Source organism: Chiloscyllium punctatum, chromosome 15, assembly GCF_047496795.1.
Source record: "Chiloscyllium punctatum isolate Juve2018m chromosome 15, sChiPun1.3, whole genome shotgun sequence".
NCBI classification, from domain to species: domain Eukaryota; kingdom Metazoa; phylum Chordata; class Chondrichthyes; order Orectolobiformes; family Hemiscylliidae; genus Chiloscyllium; species Chiloscyllium punctatum.
This window is the reverse complement of record NC_092753.1, coordinates 48222086-48242243: the sequence shown is the minus strand read 5'-3', so window position 1 is coordinate 48242243 and position 20158 is coordinate 48222086. Positions and strand designations below refer to the sequence as shown.

The 20158-nt window shown below is 39.3% G+C and overlaps 1 protein-coding gene across 1 annotated transcript in view; it reads left to right on the top strand.

The window, feature by feature from the left end:
* The first annotated feature begins 11608 nt into the window (after positions 1-11608).
* LOC140485963 (uncharacterized) overlaps positions 11609-20158 on the top strand; it is a 35908-nt gene continuing 27358 nt past the window's right edge. The window contains exons 1-4 of the mRNA XM_072584404.1: positions 11609-11636; positions 13574-13898; positions 16659-16714; positions 17340-17414. Of these exons, the coding sequence (XP_072440505.1) occupies positions 11609-11636; positions 13574-13898; positions 16659-16714; positions 17340-17414 (484 nt within the window). The remainder of the gene's footprint in view (positions 11637-13573; positions 13899-16658; positions 16715-17339; positions 17415-20158) is intronic.

Sequence of the window (20158 nt, the reverse complement as noted above, 5' to 3'; positions counted from 1 at the left end):
ACAGGCTGGCACATGGGCCACACCCAATTGAGGTGGTTAGCCCAATCTCTAGATTTACTGAGAGGCTTCCCAGTAAACTACCATGAGAGGCTACAAAGCTTTATGCAGCAGTCTCCTCACATGGTAGCAGCTTCTCCAAACATGGGGTTATACTCCTAATTGGGCCCATAAATTGTTCTAATGACCATCAATTGGGTGGCTGAGTTAATGAGCTGCCTGCCACTGTTAATTTACAGAATCTCTGCAGCTTTAACACCATATTCTACACCCTGTTCTATTACCCTGATAAACGTATGTCAGATGTGATTTGTCTCGTTAACATGCAAAACAATACTTTTCATTGTGTCAGTACAAGTGACAATAATAAATCAAATTAAAAAATGCAGCAGGACTATCATGCTTAGATTTTTTCAGTAGATTGTGAAATCACTTAACGCTGTCTATTACTAGCTATTTATACATGGAATGCAATTTGTCCTGTTTTAGGACTTCACTACATTGATATCTTAATTTAGATAGGCCTAGAAATACTCTCTACATGCTTTCCTGTACTTTCCATTGAAGTAGGTTGGGGGATATGCCAGACAATGATGTTGAACATTTGGTTTGAGTATCATTTTGCTGGAGTTGAAGGCCCATAGCAGCTCATGGATGCCAATTTTAAGTTTTGAGAATTTGATCAAAATCCATTTCGTTTAGTACAGTGATGGTGCTATGCAATACAATTGTTAGTGTGAAGACAGAACTTCATCTTTATAAGGACTATGTGGTGGTCACTCTTGCTGATATTGTCTTGGTCAGATGTATCTGTGGCAAGCAGATTTGTCATGATGAGATCAAGTATATAGTTTGAAAAGGTATTTGATCAACTTCTGCACAAAAGTCAGTTAATGGAACTCCAACTTATAGGGATGCAAGATAAACCACCAAACTAGATTTTTAAAAACTGGCTGAACCATATGAACCGTGCTTTGAAGACATTATGTTGAGGCAGGTCTTGTGCTGTCTTATGCTCAGTTTGTCCCTTTAAGAGACTTACTCATGATATCATCACTGCATCACAGCATAAGACGTGAGGCAATAAAGGTCTCAGACTCCATCTTACCCCATGATTACTTGAAGCATCACACCCTATTGAAAGCACACTGCTGTATGTAACATAATAGCTTAATGATAGCTCAGAAATTAATGCGCCTAAAAGATATAATGGTAATGCATAATGATTAGTTGTAATAAACATCCATTGGATTCTTCCATACCATGATATCCATGCCCAGTTTGTTATGTTACAGAAGATAGCATAAGCATGAACATTTTGGAGGCAAAATCACATTGGGGAAATGTCAAGCGATGAGTCTCAGCACTAGTATTGGGATCACTAATAAGATGTAACAGCATTCAACGGTATATAGAGTGTATAAAATAACCGCTGAATGGTTGAACTGACACTGAATAGCTAATTTTACTTTTGTGTACTATCTCAATTCTCTGCTGTGATGAAAATTTTACATTTTAATTCAGTTCAGAAATTTGTCATGATATCTTGGCTTTTTCTTTCATTCCAAGAGTGAATCCAAATTAATTATTTCACCTTCTGTAATTTTTTTAAGCTTAAAATTAAGAACTCAGTGGTTTTCACTTTTTGGTTTGCAATTGACGGAAATACCTCAGCATCATCTTCTGCCAAGCCTGCTTAATGACATAGCTGTTCATGCAGCTTTGGAGATCCCCTTGACGTGGTGTCAGTTTCAAAGTCACATTGGGAAAGGGGAAGAAGGATCACTAAACCTTTGTGAACAATGTCTTCAACGTCAATGGCCAATGCCATTGTTTTGCCACCAATTGCAAATTTCCAGCTATTGTACTCAAAATCAGAATTGAAAACATGTATTTAATAGTTACTAATCAATTGGAGCTGTCACGCGAGTTTTTTAAGCAGCAATTACGAACACAGTAGTTTTATTTACAGTGAGACTAATATATAAAATGACACATTCTGGTCAGATTAGTGACTTCACCAAATAACAGTGTTGGGGTGTGGGGGCTTCAACAACATATTCTTGGAGCTGATAGAGGGGTAGGTGTACAGAGTTTTCAGCTTTCTGTATTTATCCGTACATTTGCAGAATCATGGCTGATTTCAGAGGAAAGGGGAGTAATTACAGTGAATGAAAAACAAACAAAATGCAAATAAGTAGAAATAAGGGAGAAAATAAGACAATTAGAAAAAAACATTTGGTCTATGAATAGTTGTGGTGTACCAACAGACAAAGCTGAAAAAGGCCCAGAAATCTAACTCGATGCATCTCGCGACAGTTCCAAAAAATGTCAAAAAGCAATCAATAAAATCAATTGAATGTTAAACCCAAGAGGTAAATTAAAATTAGAATTAGCTCTACTGTCACAAATGAGTACAGTGAAAGTCACCACTTACAGTGCTGTCTTAGGTATAAAGGTACCTCGGTACAATCCTCAGTTACAGAAGATGAGAAGTGAAGTAAGAAAGATTACATTACGGCTATACATAATATAACCATAGGTCAGAAAAACTACAAGCAAAATTAAAAAGACAAACATCGCAGTCGCTCTCCAAAAGCTCTCCACAGCAGACCAGCACAGACCAATGGTTGCCCATATTCTGCTCTGGGTCACTGGCCTCCCTGCTCCGGCTGCTGGTGTCTCCGCCCACCCTGCTTCGGAGGCTGGGAGTCAGAGTCCAGGGCTGCATGTCTGAGGTCGAGAAAATGGACAAAAAAGGGAGAAAAAAAATACAAAAAAGAATGGGCAAACTGAGGAGTTCTAGCTAAAGTGTCCTACTTCACCGCCAATTTACCAGAACTTAGTTAAGGAAGTCATCACCAAACATTATAATGGACCAAACAGAAGTTAGTTTTGAAATGGAACGTTTTTAGGACCATTGACACAAATATTAAGGCAATAGACTGAACAGAGCTTTGAGGTTAACCACAGTTTCTCAAAAACTGGTGTGTCTGGCAAGAAAATATGGACTTGGCTTTTCAGCCTAAAAGCTGATCTGCAAATGTTTGTGGGCAATTAAGTAAATAAAGAAGGTAAAGCTCAACCATCACTTTAAATAAATTTAAGAGAATGCAACAGAGAGAGAGAGAGACATGTACACATTCTGACTAACAAAATTTCAGTTCAGGAAATACTTCATGTGCATGTACAATCAAAAAGTAAGAGTAATTAAGGGGCAAAGCTAAGCATCCTTTAAGAAGTGATTGAAAACTGAAATGAGATTATGTTAAGATTTCTATGGATGGATGAATTAAAATGGGATTATGTCTTGCCTCATCTGTAATTATATTGCTCACTGTCAGCACTACAGAGAGAATACTAAGATAGGATCTTGAATGGTCCACATACTTCCTGGTTGCCAGTCAACAGTAGCTTGGCAACAGGCTATCTAGCTGCCCTGTTAGGCAAGAAGAGATAAGTATTCCTCTGGTCACAGTATGTAGCAACACTAAATAAATTTTTCCAGGAATATTGAACAGATAGACAAATGCAAGATTTTTTTTGTCTTTCCTTTATCAGGTGAAGTGGAGCAGGAATGGGCTCCACAAGGAAATTTAGCTTCTCTTGCCCTGGGTATTACTTCCTGTGGCAAACCTTACCTAAAACCATGCTTGATGAGTACTGGAGGGGGTGATTCTTTACTCTATGAAGGAAGCCTCCCGTCATACAATATTGCAGTCCAGCTAGCTACAGTTTTCTATATGTACCAGAGTGAAGCATGCAATTAAAGATTCCCAGGCTGCATGCTTAAAGGTTAAAAATCACACAATACCAGGTTATAGTCCAACAGGTTTATTTGGAAGCACACTCGCTTTCGGAGTGACGCTCCTTCATCAGATGATAGTGGAGGGCTCGATCATAACACAGGATTTATAGCAAAAATTTACAATGTGCTGTAACTGAAATTATACATTGAAAAATTGATTGTCTGTTAAGCCTTTCATCTGTTAGAATACAGTGATAGTTTCACTTCTTTCATGTGTAAATCACAAAACCTTTTTTTAAAAGTTGTATTCTCGAGTTAGCAGTTAACAATGGTGATAGCTAGACAATATGTTGAAGATGTTAGCCCCCTGTGTTCTCTGTCTATGACCTGATGTTTAGATTGATTCTAATCTAAAAAGTGAGATAGCAGAGTTTTACATATATTCATGCAGTTTTTGAGCTCAGAGTTCTGCATGAAGGTATGCAGTTTTTGAGCAAAGTGCAATGTAACTCTGCAAGTACAAAAAAATTCACCCCACAAAATATATGTGTGCATGTGGGTCTTTGTCTGTGTGTGTGTGTGTCTGTCTGGGGTGGGGGTTGTGAGTGTGAGAATGTGTGTGTGTGTGTGTGTGTAGTGAGTGCAGAGTGTCTTAAGTCTGTGAGGGGGTGCATTTGGGAGTGTGGGAGTGTGTGTGTCTATACGGGTGTGTGTGGATGTCTGTGTGTACCTGTGTCTGTGTGTATGTGAGGTCAGCCTCGGACCTTCGGGTGACCATCCTCCAAGGTGGACTTCAGGACAGGCAGCAGACAAAAGTGGCCGAGCAGAGGCTGATAGCTAAGTTCGGTACCCATAGGGAGGGCCTCAACCGGGACCTTGGGTTCATGTCACATTACAGGTAATCACCATTGCACCACACACTCACACACATATATTCCTATGCTCACACACTCTCACATACACATGGACACAGGTACACACAGACACGCACACAAACACCCACACACACCCTTATAGACACATACACTCCCACACTCACACATGCACCCCCTCACAGACTTAAGACACTCTGCACTCACTACACACACACACACTTTCTCACACTCACAACCCCCACCCCAGACAGACACACACACACAGATTGACAAAGACCCACATGCACACATATATTTTGTGGAGTGAATTTGTACTTGCAGGATTACATTGTACTTTGCTCAAAAACTGCATACATTCATGTAGAACTCTGAGCTCAAAAACTGCATGAATATATGTAAAACTCTGTTATCTCACTTTTTAGATTAGAATCAATCTAAACATCAGGTCATAGACAGAGAACACAGGGAGTTAACAGCTTCAACATATTGTCTAGTTATCACCACTGTTAACAGCTAACCCGAGAATGCAACTTTTAAAAAAAGGTTTTGTGATTTACACATGAAAGAAGCGAAACTATCACTGTATTCTAACAGGTGAAAGGCTTAACAGACAATCAATTTTTCAATGTATAATTTCAGTTACATCACACTGTAAATTTTTGCTATAAATTCTGTGTTAGGATAGAGCCCTCCACTACCACCTGATGAAGGAGCGTTGCTCTGAAAGCTAGTGTGCTTGCAATTAAACCTGTTGGACTATAACCCGGTGTGGTGTGATTTTTAACTTTGTACACCCTAGTCCAACACCGGCATCTCCAAATCATGCTTAAAGGTTGGTATGGTTCATTACCCACTTCAGCCCATCCCACAGAACTCCTGTCCCAAGTTATTTATTCATAAGGGAGGCAGAATGACACAAAGAAAATATCTACAAGCCAATCATCTTAACGTACAAAAATACAACTAGGCAGACTCCAAACACAGATTTGTGAGAAAGGAATAAGTTTTAACCAATTTACTGGATTTATTTGAAGTAACAGGTGCTGTGGATAAAGATAGTTGTGCTGTATTTGAATTTCCAGAAATAATTTGTTTGTATCAAAGGTTATTTTAAAAAATTAAAGCTCAGTGTGTAAATTATTACCATGGATACTATGATAGCCTGGCATGAAACAGGAGATAGGCAGTAAGAGGCAGTTGCCAGTTGACAAGATGCAACCATTGGGGTACCACAGGAATCGTTATAAGGCCTCAGCTTTTTACAACATATATAAATGATTTGGATTAAGGAAATGAAAGTATGTTTGACGAACTTGCTGATGACGCAAAGGTCGGTTTGCTAATAGATTGTGGGAAGGACATAAGTAGGCTACATGGATGGAGAATTTTAGAAGAGTGAACAAAAGAACAGAATCTTATTTAAATGGAGAGAAACTGAGAAAACTGTGACACAAAGAGACTTGGGGTTTCTTGTGCATAAAACACAGAAAGCCAGCACATGGGAGCTACAAGTATTCAGAAAGGCTAATGGAATGTTGGCCGTTATTTCAATAGGATTGGAGTATAAGAGAAGGGAAGTCTTACTGCAACTGTACAAGTTGCTGGTGAGATCACATCTGGAGTACTATGAGCAATTTTGGTCCCCTTATTTCAGAAAAGATATTATTCCATTGGAGGCTGTTCACAGAAGATTCATTATGATGACACCTAATATGTAGGGATTGTCTTATAAGCAAAGATTAAATGGTTTGGGACTCTATCCATTCAGAACAATGAGAGGTGATCTCATTGAACATATAGGATTCTTAAGGAGCTTAAGGACAGAGCAAATGCCAAAAGAATGAAATCCCCTTATAAGAGAATCTAGGCCCAGAGGGCATAGTGTCAGAATTAAAAGATGCTAATTTAAGACTGCATTGAGGAGGAATTTATTCTCTGAGGATTGAGTGCCTTTGAAAGCAATGGGGGCAGAGCTCTCGTCTATATTAAAACTGAGATAGATAGATTGTTGATTAGCAGGGGAACCAAGGGTTATGGGGAAAGGGCAGGAAAGTGGAAGTGAGTAATGTTTGATCAGTCATGATCCTATTGAGCAGTAGAGCAGGCTGGAGCAGCAGAATGGCCTACATCTGTTGAAAAAAAATTCTTGATCTTATATGGTAACAGAAAGGTCTGATGTTGTCATCTTCATCGCCTTTCTTCATTTCTCCAAGGACAGGTTCCAGTAAAAAAAAAGTACTGTTGAATGAGAGGAGACAAATGACCTCTCACCTTTAAAGGGATGAATGACAAAAGAATTAGCTGTAAGATTATATGACATAGGAGCAGAAGCCATTCAGGCCACCATGTCTGCTCTTCCATTCAATGACATCATGGCTGATCAGATATTCCTCAACTCCATTTACCTGTTTTTTTCTCCATAATCCTTGATTCCTTACTGATTAAAAACCTCAGCATTGAAAATACTTAATGACCCTGCCTTGGCAGCCCTCTGCAGTAAAGACTTTTACAGACTCACAACCCTCTGAATGAAGAAATTCCTCCTAATTTCTGCCTTAAATACATGACACTATATTCTGAGATCAGACCCTCTCGCCTGAGACTTTTCCATTGAGGACATAAGTTTAAGGTGAGGAGAAAGTGGTTTAGAGAACAGTGGAAGTGAGGAATATCTGATCAGCCATGCTCCAACTGAATGGCAAAGCAGGCTCGAGGGAGCAAAATGACCAACTCCTTTTTGTATTTCGTAGGGTACTATGGTCTCACAAAGGCATATATTTGGGTAAAGTGAGTGAGTAAAGATCTGGTAAATGGAATACAATGTCAGAAAAAGTGGTAGTGGCCATTTTGGTACGAAAACTTAAATGAATTACAGAAATAATGAGTGCAGAGGTCTGCGATCGCAGAAATTTAATATGCAAGAACAGCAAGTAACAGGAGAAAAAATAAAATATGGTTACTTATTGCAAAGGAATTTGAATACATTGTTTTGGGAGATTATGCTTCAATTTACAGGCATTGGTGTGACCATAATCAGAATACTGAGTACAACACTGGTCTCTTTACTAATGGAAGATTGGAGAGACACAACTGGATCTGCTGTAGTTAAAAGAGGTGACTTGAAACCTAAAATTCGGAGAGGGTCTTGACAGGGTAGATTTGGAAAAAATGTTTCTTCCCATGTGAGAATCCACAACTAGGAGTCATTGTTTAAAAATAAGGAGTCATTTATTTAAGACAGTGATAGAAACAGAAAGTAGGAACAGGAGGAGGTTATTTGAGCTATTGAGTTTGCTCTGCATTCAATATGCTCATGCCTGATCCTCTATCACGTTGCCATTCTCCTGTTCTGTAACCATATCAATGGACACATTTAGCCTCTAGAAATCTATTTCTTCCTTAAATATATTTAGTGCCTTGACCTCCACAGCCTTCTGTGGTAGAGAATTCCACACTTTCTTACTAAAAGAATTCTCCTCATCCCTGTCCATATCCTGAAAATGTAACTCATTGTTTGTGAGCTGCTCACCAGGAGAAAACATCATTCCTATGTCCATTCTTGTCAAATTTTGGATATTTCAATGCAATCCTGTCTCATTCTTATAAACTCAAGTGAATGCAGGCTCTGTTGACCCAATCTTTCCTCATGTGGCAAGTCTGTAATATCAAAATATCAGTCTGATGCACCTATGCTGTACTTCCTCTGTGGTAAGTACATCTTTTCTTAGCAAAAAGATCAAAACTGCACACAATACCTCAGCTTTGGACTCAAAAAGGCCTATGCAGACGTAGTAAAACTTCCTTGCTTTTGTATTTAATAAATTCTCTTGCAATGAAGGCCAAAAATCTATTCATGTTGCAGCTGTACAAAACTCTGGTGCAGCACATTTGGAGTATTGCGTATAGTTCTGGTCAGCACATTATAAGAAGGATGTGGAAACTTTTGAAAAGGTTCAAAGGAGATTTACTAGGATGTTGCCTGGTATGGAGGGAAGGTCTTATGAGGGAAGGCTGAGGGATTTGAGGCTATTTTTGCTAGAGAGAAGAAGATTGAGAGGTGACTTAATTGAGACACACAAGATAATCAGAGGGTTAAATAGGGTGGACAGTGAGCGCAATTTCCTCAGATGGTGATGGCTAGCATGAGGGGACATAGCTTAAAATTTTTGGGTGATAGATATAGGACAGATGTCAGAGGTAATTTCTTTACTCAGAGAGTAGTAGGGTCTGCCTGCAACAGTAGTAGACTTGCCAACCTTAAGGGCATTCAAATGGTCACTGGATAAACATATGGATGTAAATTGAATAGTGTAGGTTAGATGGGCTTCGGATTGGTTTCACAGGTCAACATCGAGGGCCGAAGGGCCTGTACTGTGCTGTAATGTTCTAACTAAAAACAAAAGGAACTGTGGATACTGGAAAATAATAATTGCTGGAAAAGCTCAGTAGGTCTGTGGAGAGAAAGCAGAGTTAACATTTCAGGTCCCAGTGGAAGGCATAATGGACCAAAAGACTTCCTTTTGTGCCCTAGCACTTCTGCAATTCAGTGAAATGTTCGGCACATTCTATTAGAATATGTTTAGAATTTCGCCTTTTTGACACTTCTACACTTTTCTTTGCTCGTTAGCCTTATTTGGTGCTAACCCTCTTTTCTTCTGTCTTTCACATTTCTTTTATCATTTCCATCTTTGTTTACCTCCCTCATTTCCCCACCCAAGTTCTTGTTGCCCTGACAGTCACATTTACAATAATACAATTACAACATTTAAAAAGCATCTGGATGGGTATATGAATAGGAAGGGTTTAGAGGGATATGGGCCAAGTGCTGAAAAATGGGACTAGGTTAGGATATCTGGTCAGCATAAACGAGTTGGACTGAAGGGTCTGTTTCTGTGCTGTACATCTCTATGACTTTAAGACTCTAACAGATGTATATATCTGAAAATATGATATCACCCTTTTTGTGTTTCTCATGGACAGAGATGCAGGGAATGGAGATATTGCCAAAGTAATTGTAAGTGCATTGCTGAATGTCATACAAGAAAGTATAGGGGAGGAGAATGAAAATTAAGAAGTGCCAAGGGGTTGATTAAACAAACTGTACAGCTCTAAGCAGTGGTCTCATCAATTGATCTGACTAGTCAAACTGGATAATGTTTTTGATAGGCTGAGAAAAGACCCTTATGTGAACTATTCCCACATGACACACCATTGCAGTAGACAGAGGGATTGGAGATATACCAGCCAAATAATGACCTTTGTATGTGTCACTCTGCCTTTCTTTCAAATCTGTCAGGTCTCAAGAAGTTCCTTTATCATCTGATTTGAGGATTGCTTCTTCCATTCAAACAGATTTGCAATTTTTATATCAAATGGAAAGAAGTCCCCAGACCATTTTTAACTTTTTAAAAGTAATCACACATAAAAAATCAGACAACCCAAGAATTATAAGCCAAACACACATCCCAGCATTGACTGAACATTAGTCATATCAAGTTTGTTATCAAATCTGGTACATTGTGGAAAGACAGTCTTAACACAAGACCTTCAGTCCAAATGCAGTACTGAGAGAGGGCTGCACTGTCAAAAGTATCAACTGTTTCACCAAAATTACATCAAACACCAATGGTAGTTTTTGCAAATACTTCATTTGTTTCTGGTATCTTTGTTAACATTCCTTGCACAACAAATGAAGCAGATTTTCACCTCATTATTATTGAAGTGAAGTTGGTTAATGCTCTTAAACTGCTGAAAATGTGTTGCTGGAAAAGCGCAGCAGGTCAAGCAGCATCCCAGGAATAGGAGAATCTACGTTTCGGGCATGAGCCCTTCTTCAGGAATGAGGAATGTGTATCCAGCAGGCTAAGATAAAAGGTAGGGAGGAGGGACTTGGGGAAGGGGCGTTGGAAGTGCAATAGGTGGAAGGAGGTCAAGGTGAGGGTGATAGGCCGGAGTGGGGGTGGGGGGGAGAGGTCAGGAAGAAGATTGCAGGTTAGGAAGGTGGTGCTGAGTTCGAGGGATTTGACTGAGACAATGCTCTTACAAACATGTCCTCAGGGTTATTACAGAGGCTGAATTAGGCAACAAAAGATGTGACCAGTTTTAAAGGATCCATTGTAAATGTATAGTTTAGCGCAAACATAAGTTTTCACTTTTCCCTTCTAGGTGCTTTCCACTTCCAAAACTTAACACCCTCGTGGGAAAGAACTCAGCACTTCTTCTTTACTAATAAACGCATGCCCAAATTAACAATTCATCCTATTAACAAGTAACAATAATGGTCCACTAGAGGCAAGAAATCAACTTTTTTTAAAAAAGGCACCCATCATCAAATAAAGAAAGTTATGAATGATGTAAAATCTATATGAGTGGAGGTAAGAAATAAGAAGGGGAAGGAGATATGGGGGAAAGTAGCCACCTAATAGGAACTGTTCCGTAGAATAGAGAATTAATCAGAATATAATGAGGGCATGTAAAAAGGCAGTACACTAACCATAGGAGACTGTAATCTTCATGTAGATTTGTAAAATCAAATTGGCAAAGGTAGCCATGAAGAAGAATCCAAAGGTAATATTCAGGATAGTTTGCTGGAACAATATTTTGTGGATCTAAACAGGGATCAGGTTACTTTGAAGATAGTAATGTGTAATAAGACATTTTTAATAAATGATCTTAGAATAGGAGATCCTCAGGAAACAGTGATCATGATAAAGTAACAAGCAGGATAGATAAAGGAGAAGCAGTAGTTGTAAAATATTTGGATTTTCAAAAGACATTTGAAAACATGGCACACGCAGGGTTACTTAATAAGGCAAGAACTTGTGGTGCTGGGAGTAGGATATAAGGAAGGATGGAGGATTAGCTAAGTAATAGAAGACAGAGAGTGGGATAATTGGGATATTTTCAGGATAACAACCTCTAACTAGGAGAGTATCACAAGGATCAATGTTTGGGTCACTATTATTAACAATAAATATTAATGAACTAGATGACAGAAGTGAATGTACTATTGCCAGGTATGAGATGATAGAAAAATATTTGGGAAAGTAAAGAGTGAAAAGCACAAAATGAGACTACAGAGGAATAGGGAGAGGTAAAGTGTGTGAGCAATAATTTGGCAAACGGAATATAATGTGGGAAATGTGAAACATTGCATTGATGTATTAGCATTGAAGACAGACCAGAGAAGATTCACTAGATTGATTTTGAGTATGCATGGATTTTCTTATCAGGAATGTTTGCTTACATTGAGATGTACTCATTGCAATTTAGAAGAATGAGAGGAAACATATAAGGTTGTTAGTGGGCTTACAGGTAAATGCCAAGAGGCTCCTTCCCCTTCTGTGACAATATAGGGCCAGAGACCATAACGTCAGAGTAATGGGTCATCCATTTAACACAAAGATGAGGAACAATTGATTCTGCCAGTGTAGCCAATCTATACTTTTTTTTTACTGGCAGAGGGGCTTTGGAGGCTGTTGTTAAATGTATTCAAGGCAAAGAGACAGTTTTTCAAACAGTAAGGGAATCAAAGCTTATGGAGATAGGGCAATCACGTAGAGTTGATGATTGTGAGATGAGTCATTACCTGATTGAATGGCAGTGCAGACTTGATAGCCCAATAATCTATGTCTTCTCCTGCATTGAATAGTCTTACATTCTGACAACCACTAACAAATTATTATAAACAGTCCCCAGGGTAGTGTTACGATAATAAAAATCAAATAGGGTAGGAAACAAAGGAGGAGATGAAATCAAAATGAAGTTAGTTGGGAAATAATGCACCCATCCTCGAAGTGCTCACATTTAAGAACTTGGCTTCTGTTTTTAAAATGTTAATAAACCCATCATAAACTTATCTAGTCACCCAACTAATAGTTAAAAACACTGCTCGCCAGTGTTAGTGTGATAATGAAAATCAAAAAGGTGTGGAAAACAAGGGAAGGAACTAAATTGAGTAATGTTAGAGGAGGAGACAATGCATGCCAAAGTTGTCCCTTGGAAGAATTCAGCTCGAAAATAAAGGTTAAATGATTTGGAGAGAAACTGGGAACAGGGACTCCGTTGGATTAACAGCCATAATGAAATTAAATAGCAGAGCAGGTGCAAAAGGGCTGAATAGCCTTCACCTACTTCTATTAGAAAGTTTCTATCAACCTGTTCAGAGATGTTATTACACATTTTCTGAGCAGATAGGACTTGCACCCAGGGCTCCTGGCTCTGAGGTAAGTACATTACTACTAATCCCCACTCTGTTTGCTCCTCTTTTCTATGTTTCCATGTTTCTATCACCTGCTCTCAGTCAACTGTGGAGATAATCTATTTGAGCCTTAAAGAGATCTGCATTTCTAACTCTGACATATGCTGGTCCCAACCACTGCTCTGGAAGTACATCACAAATCCATTTAGACAAGGTGAGTTTTGAATACCTTGGCCTGGATCTTCTGATTAGTGGCAGCTGCTAATTCATCCAAAATCTTAGAAATGGCCAGCACATCTCCAAGGTTGGTCCAGTGAATATAAAAAATTGGAGATAGGTGGAGACATACTCCCTTTTAACAGCATTAGCTGCTGTATTGGGAAGTTTTTTGAAAAATCAAATCTTTTCATGAATGACTGTGGGTTAATGAATGGATGAGTGAATAGATGTGTGGATGAATGCATGAGTGAGTGAGTGAGTAACATTCTGGAGGTTGAAGTGAGCAATTGAATGAGTTAGGTGGTAAATGATCAGTAATAATCCAGTTGTTGGAGATCTGGTTGGGTGTTTTGGTGGCAGTTTTACAGCCTGAGGATTAGTAAGGTAGAAGTCAGGTCTGGTCGGGGGTATGGGTGACTCAGTGGCAGGTGGATCTGGTTGAAAGGGTAATAAAGAGTTGTGAAACCTTGGGTCTGGTCGGTTGAGATCTGTGGACAGCAGGATTTGAACTCTATTCTCTCTTTTTCTACCTAGGTGTGCAAACAATGGAACTTCATACTAAAGGGAATGTAACAGTTATGGAGGGTCAGTCAGTTACATTACGGTGTGACTATTCTGAAGATGCCAAGATAGCATTAGTTGAATGGAAAAAATCCAGAAACAAAACAAAACTTGCAGTGTACAGTCCAAACGGTACTCATCACCATGATAAGCGAATAAGAATGGAAGTCAACAGTCATCGTTCCACAATCTCAATCAAAAAAACTCTCAAAGAAGACGAGGATTGGTATTTTTGCATATTTCAGACCTTTCCAAATGGAAAACAGGAGTACAAAATATATTTGAATGTAAATGGTAAAGATAGAGTAAGAAAATATCTTAAATTTATAACTTGCTCTAAATGGGAACAACTTATGCAATAGTTAAAGTTATTGTTTTAATATGAGAAATTAAATATTGCATGGCTGGCTATAAGTTCACTAGTTAACTTGCACGAAATAGAAGGTAATGATAAAAAAAGTGTTGAGAGATGTTTTTCAGGTATTTTCATGCAGTTAGTGCTAAAGGCTATAGATTAGATTAGATTACTTACGTTTTTAGATTAGATTACTTACAGTGTGGAAATAGGTTCTTCGGCCCAACAAGTTCACACTGACCCACTGAAGTGCAACCCACCCACACCCATTCCCCTACATTTACCCTGCACCTAACACTACGGGCAATTTAGCATGGGCAATTCACCTAGCCTGCACATTTTTGGACTGTAGGATGAAACCGGAGCACCCGGAGGAAACCCACGCAGACACGGGGAGAATGTGCAAACTCCACACAGTCAGTCGCCTGAGGTGGGAATTGAACCTGGATCTCTGGCGCTGTGAGGCAGCAGTGCTAACCACTGTGCCACTGTGCCACCCACACCACTGTGCCACCATGTCGCCCAACCACTGTGCCACCGTGCGGCCCAACCACTATAAATGAGTCTCAACCCTCAAAATCAAGACGTACTTTTAATAGGTTAATTATGTCCTTGGCATTTTATTCAGTAGGTGTATACATAGGCAGTTTCTGGAGTAAAAGCTGAGACATGGTAAAAGCAGGACCCCTTAACAAACCTCACCAAAGTCAGCAGAAGCTGGAAGAGGCATCATGCTGTAAATGGCATTAAAGCTTTATGCTTCAGAATCAAAGAATCATTTTCAGGGAGAATGTTGTGTCCCTGCACCCCTCAGATCCTGAGTGAGTTTCATACCCTTCTTCAAATAGTGCCCTGAACCTTTTACTTTCACAACTAAAATACTGTGTGCGGTTCTAATGACACACTATAGGAAAGAAGTGTTTCCACTGGAGAGGGTGCCGAGCAAATTTATCAGGATGAGGCCCAGGCTGAAGCATTTCAGTTATGGGGAGGGGCTACATAAATTAGGGGTGTTTTCATTGAACAGAGAAAGTTGAGGGAGGATCTGATTGAGGTTTACACAATTATGAGGGACATAAACAGAATTAACAGGAATAGAATTATCCCCTTATTTGATCGAGGGGTCAATTACCAGAGGGCATAGATATAAGATAAAGGGGAAAGGATTTAAACTGGCTTTAAGAAGATATATTTTTAAGCAGAGGGTGAGTGGTAGCTAGAACTCAATGACTGAAAGTGTGTTAGAAGCAGCAACAATGTAGCATTTAAGAAATATTTAGATGAACACTTGAAACATCTTAGCATTCAAGGCTACAGGGCAAGTCCTTGAAAATGAGATTAGAATAGGTAGATACTTGATGACTTATGCCGACATGATTGACCAAGGAACCTCTTTTCATGGTGTAAAGCACTATGATTAGAAACTGTACTGAACCAACCATATAAATACTGTGATCACAAATGCAGTGACTCATCTCCTGCCTCCCTGGTGTCCACCCAGAATTCACAAAGCACAAGTCATAGTTTTTTTTTATTCACTTGTAGAATGTGGGCATCACTGGATGGCCAGCATTTATTGCTAATCCCTAGGTTTCCATGAGTAGGTAGTGGTGAGCTGTCTTCTTGACCTGCTGTAGTTCATGTGTGATGGGATACTCTCCATTTACCTGGAAGATTGTAGCCCCAACAACATTCAGGGAGCACAAACCCATCTGGGACAAAGCGGCAGACATGATTGACATCCCATTCACCACCTTAAACATTCACTTCTTCTACTACTACAGCACAGCAACTGCAGTGCAGCAAGTCACTAAATGTCCTGTGAAAGCAGCTTCCAAACCCACAAAATTTACCATCTTAAAGGACAAAGGCAGTAAATGGTGGATACACCACCACCTACAAGTTCCCATCCATATTATTCTTGGCATGGAAAAATATCTTCAATCCCTCACAGTCACTGGATCTAAATTCTGGAAAGTAATTCCTCACAACAGTGTGGGTTTACCTATAATACATGGACTGCAGCGGTTCAAGAAGGTGATTCACTATCACCTTTTCAAGGGCAACTAGACATAGATAACAAATGACAAGTTTAGAGTGGTGCTGGTCAGGTAGCATCTGAGGATCAGGAAACTCAACGTTTCAGGCAGGAGCAGATTGCTGATTGAAACATCAATTTTCCTGCTCCTCGGATGCTGCCTGACTTGCTGTACTTTTTCAGCACCACTCTAATCTTGTCTCTGATCTCCAGTATTTGCAGTCCTCACTTTCGCCATAGATAACAAATGGTAGTCTAGCAGTAACACTCAAATCCTTAAGAGAATTTTTAAAAGTTACCTGTTTTTGAGATGTTATGTAATTATACAAATAGAACCAAATTAACTCAATTGAAATTTTCAAGACAGATGTTCAGAGGCTTCTGTGAGGAAGAGTGTTGAGGGCTATGGATGAAAGACTGACCAATGAAGTTGATCAGATGTGATCTCATTGAGTTATGAAATGAGCTTGGCTTAAAGATTGACTCCAGTTCCTTTGTTTCCTGATTGTTTTTCCAGTGGCTCATAAATTTTTGTCAGGAATTCCACACCAAATTAAAACATCTGTGTGTTGAATTTGTAAATAGTAATAGTATATTAGTTAATGATTAATAATGATAACAGCAGACAATTAAAACAAGTGACGATTAAGCCTTTTGTCATTAACAGATAGCATCATGTTGAAGGATCTTCATATGAGAAAAGTGCCAATATACATTTCAGGTGATAATATTATCGAAATCATGTTTCTGTAATTGTTTTCATATTCTTTCAAATTTTAGCAAATACTCCTTAATTATCCCTTACATAATTAATGTTTATTATGGGAAGAATACTATATAGAATCTATCAAGCACAAATGTAAAAAAATTTACTAGATTCATCAAAGGGAATGTGAATATGTTAAATACGTTTGAATTTAGTGCTTCTGACTCTTTGTTATTTATTCCTACTGCTTTATTATAACAATCTTACATGATTCAATAATCTAGATTTGAAAATCATTAACTTTTTCAATGACTTGTCGGGATTTTGTCACATCCCAATACTTTAATTAGACTTTATAACCCATTTAATTATTATTGAGCTGCCATGGATGAATCACCACCATATGCTGTTCAATAGTAGTAGTTTCCAATCCGTTTATTGAGCAGTGAGTTTGATTTTTTTTTCTTTTAATGCAGCTAGTGAGTAAGATTTCTTGAATGTTCAGGTTGGACTTTCAGTAGTTGAATATTCCCCACCAAACATTGCATGGAAAATGGACACTTCAAAAAACCAATAGTGAACAGAAATGCCATTTACAATGATCTTGTATTAACATTTTACCATTACTTCTCTGTTTTAGTTGTTGGAGCAGCAGTCGTGCTTATGATAATTGTATTAGTTATATGGAAAAAGAAGAGAAAACCAGCAGTTAAAGGTGAGTAAAACAGTTATATGGCAATGACAAAATCCATTTTATTTGCTCTTTCACTTCAAAAAAGTTATTAGCAACTGACAAAGCATACACTTGCAACATTCAAATGTCTGCATCTCTGCCATTTCTGGCCTTCTGGACACACTGGCTGTAGAAAGTCTGGTGTAGATGGTCCTTCAAGAATGCTGAGCTGGGCTTTAGTATTGCTTCCACATGGGCCAGATAATTACAGTGCTTTCCCAAAAAGACCACTTGTAATGCTGGAATCAGTAGGACCTTTCTTTTAAAGAAGTTTCCAACTATTGTTTGGACTCATCACCTGGATGTTATTTGTTCTGAGGCAGTTCCCTTACAAGAATCTTGTGTCGATCATTGGCAATGCAATAGATCGTGTTGTTGACAGTGCTATCAAGTGACAGTTAATTTGCAACCACATGCCCACCCATGCTCAGTTTGTGTCCTATCAAACTCTAGACTCAGTGTTGGTTTTTATAGGTCCAGTGAAACCATCCACCACAGTGGCAGATTGCACTCACCAACTTAAAGATGGGCACATCATCAGGGAGTTAGACTACCACTCCATGCCCCAGCAGGAAGTCACCCTTTATGGAGTAGCCATTGAACTGGAAAGGCCACAATGCCAGACAGGTGCAGTGGCCACATGCTGGGACTATAGACAGTTCTGATGAAGAGAAACCTGGACTTAATCGCCTTCTCCTCACCATAAAGTCAGTATTCGAGGTATTTGCTGATGATTGCACAACATTCATAGCACTCACAAATCCTCAGGTAATGGGATGATCCATTCCTGAAAGAGCAAGATGATATTCAGTCTTTGGCTGACAAGTGCCAGGAGGTGAGCAGCTCCAGTGAGAGAGAATCTAAACCTGTCTCTTGGTATTTAATGCAGTTACCTTCAATGAATCCCTGACTATCCAGACCCTGAGATTATTATCAATTAGAAACTGGACCAGCAATATGAATGTATGGTGAGAAAAGCAGGCCAGAGGCGAGTGGTTCTACAGAAAAAAACTCTCCTTCTAATTCTCTGAGCCTTATCCAGCAACTATGATGTACAAATCAGGACTATGATAGATTACTTTCTGCTTGCATGGATGGGTGCAGGTCAAATCTCAATACCATCCAAGATAAAGTAACAAAGCTGAATCGCACCTCATCATCCACCTTTAATCATTCACTGCCTCTATCACTGTCAGCAGCAGTTTGTTATATCTACAAGATGCAATGCAGCACCTTACTGAGTTTCCATCAACAACACTTAAAAGAGAGCAAGGGTAGCTAATGCATTGAAACACCACCATCTTTCAACTGTACATCCATTCCTTCACTACAGCTGGGTCAAACCCTGAAATTCCATTCCTGATAGCAATGTACCAACAGCAATGGATTTCAGTAGTTCAGATTAGATTAGATTACTGACAGTGTGGAAACAGGCTCTTCAGCCCAACAAGTCCACACCGACCCACCGAAGTGCAACCCACCCAGACCCATTCCCCTACATTTACCCCTTCACCTAACACTACAGGCAATTTAGCTTGGCCAATTCACCTAACCTGCACATTTTTTTGGACTATGGGAGGAAACCGGAGCACCCGGAGGAAACCCACGCAGACATGGGGAGAATGTGCAAACTCCACATAGTCAGTCGCCTGAGGCGGGAATTGAACCCGGATCTCTGGTGCTGACTTCTAGCATCTCAAGGGCAATTGGAAGTGGGCAATAAACACTGGTTCAGCTATGATATTGTGAATGACTAAATTAGAAAACAAGCTGCAGATTTCACCAAACTTAATGAGTAAGCAAGCCTCCGAGTACCTTTTGCAAATCTAGTAACAGCCAATTAAATTCAAAGTAGTGCTGAAGACTTTAAGTAGCGTGAGTGAAAGGTATTGTGTGTGTTACTGAACAATGGTTCAGCTATGCAAAGTCAACAGACAGCGTTTTCAGGAACTGTTCATTGAAAATACCATTGTTGGCATCAAACCAACATCACACATTGACTGATATGATAATCATCTGCTCTTGCTTATTTCTGGTGCTCATTCCCAGCATCCATGCTAACAATCTAACCCACGGCTTGTAACAGAGATGTGCGTGCAGGTGTAGGTACCATTGTTGACCCAAAAGGTATTGAATGTATGAAGACTGTACAATCAGATTTAGAAGCTATTTTGTTGGCTAATTTTTTTGCCAATCTCTTCTTGCCTGACTCAAATTGCTAGTCCTCATGTGTCAGCCTAATTACTAAATGTTAGCAGACTGTTTGACAGTTCTAACATCGTAACTGATACTTTTCTTATCCTGTGTTCCCACACCTTCCAGCATCTACTATCAGATTTCAATCAGGAAAGAAAATCTTGTTCAAATCTCTTAACCTTTTAAATCTTGATGCATTGAAGTCCTTCAATTGCAATCTCAGTTGAGATTAAATAATTCAGTTAAAAACCTTTCCGATCGTTTTACGAATGTCCATACTTTTTGGAAAGCACTGTTTCCGAAACTATTTTTCAAGGTACCCCATTTTCGTATCTGAAATTGAAAATTACTTCTGACACCAGCAAAAACAAAACAGCAGACAGGCAGGAGTCTGGGAGAACAAGCCAGGCAGCACCAGGAGCTAGGGAAGTTGACATTTCGGGTTTAACCCTTCTTCAGGACTGAAGGAGGGTTCCATCCAAACCATCGACTTCTCTACCTCCTGATGCTGCCTGCCTTTCTGCGTTCTT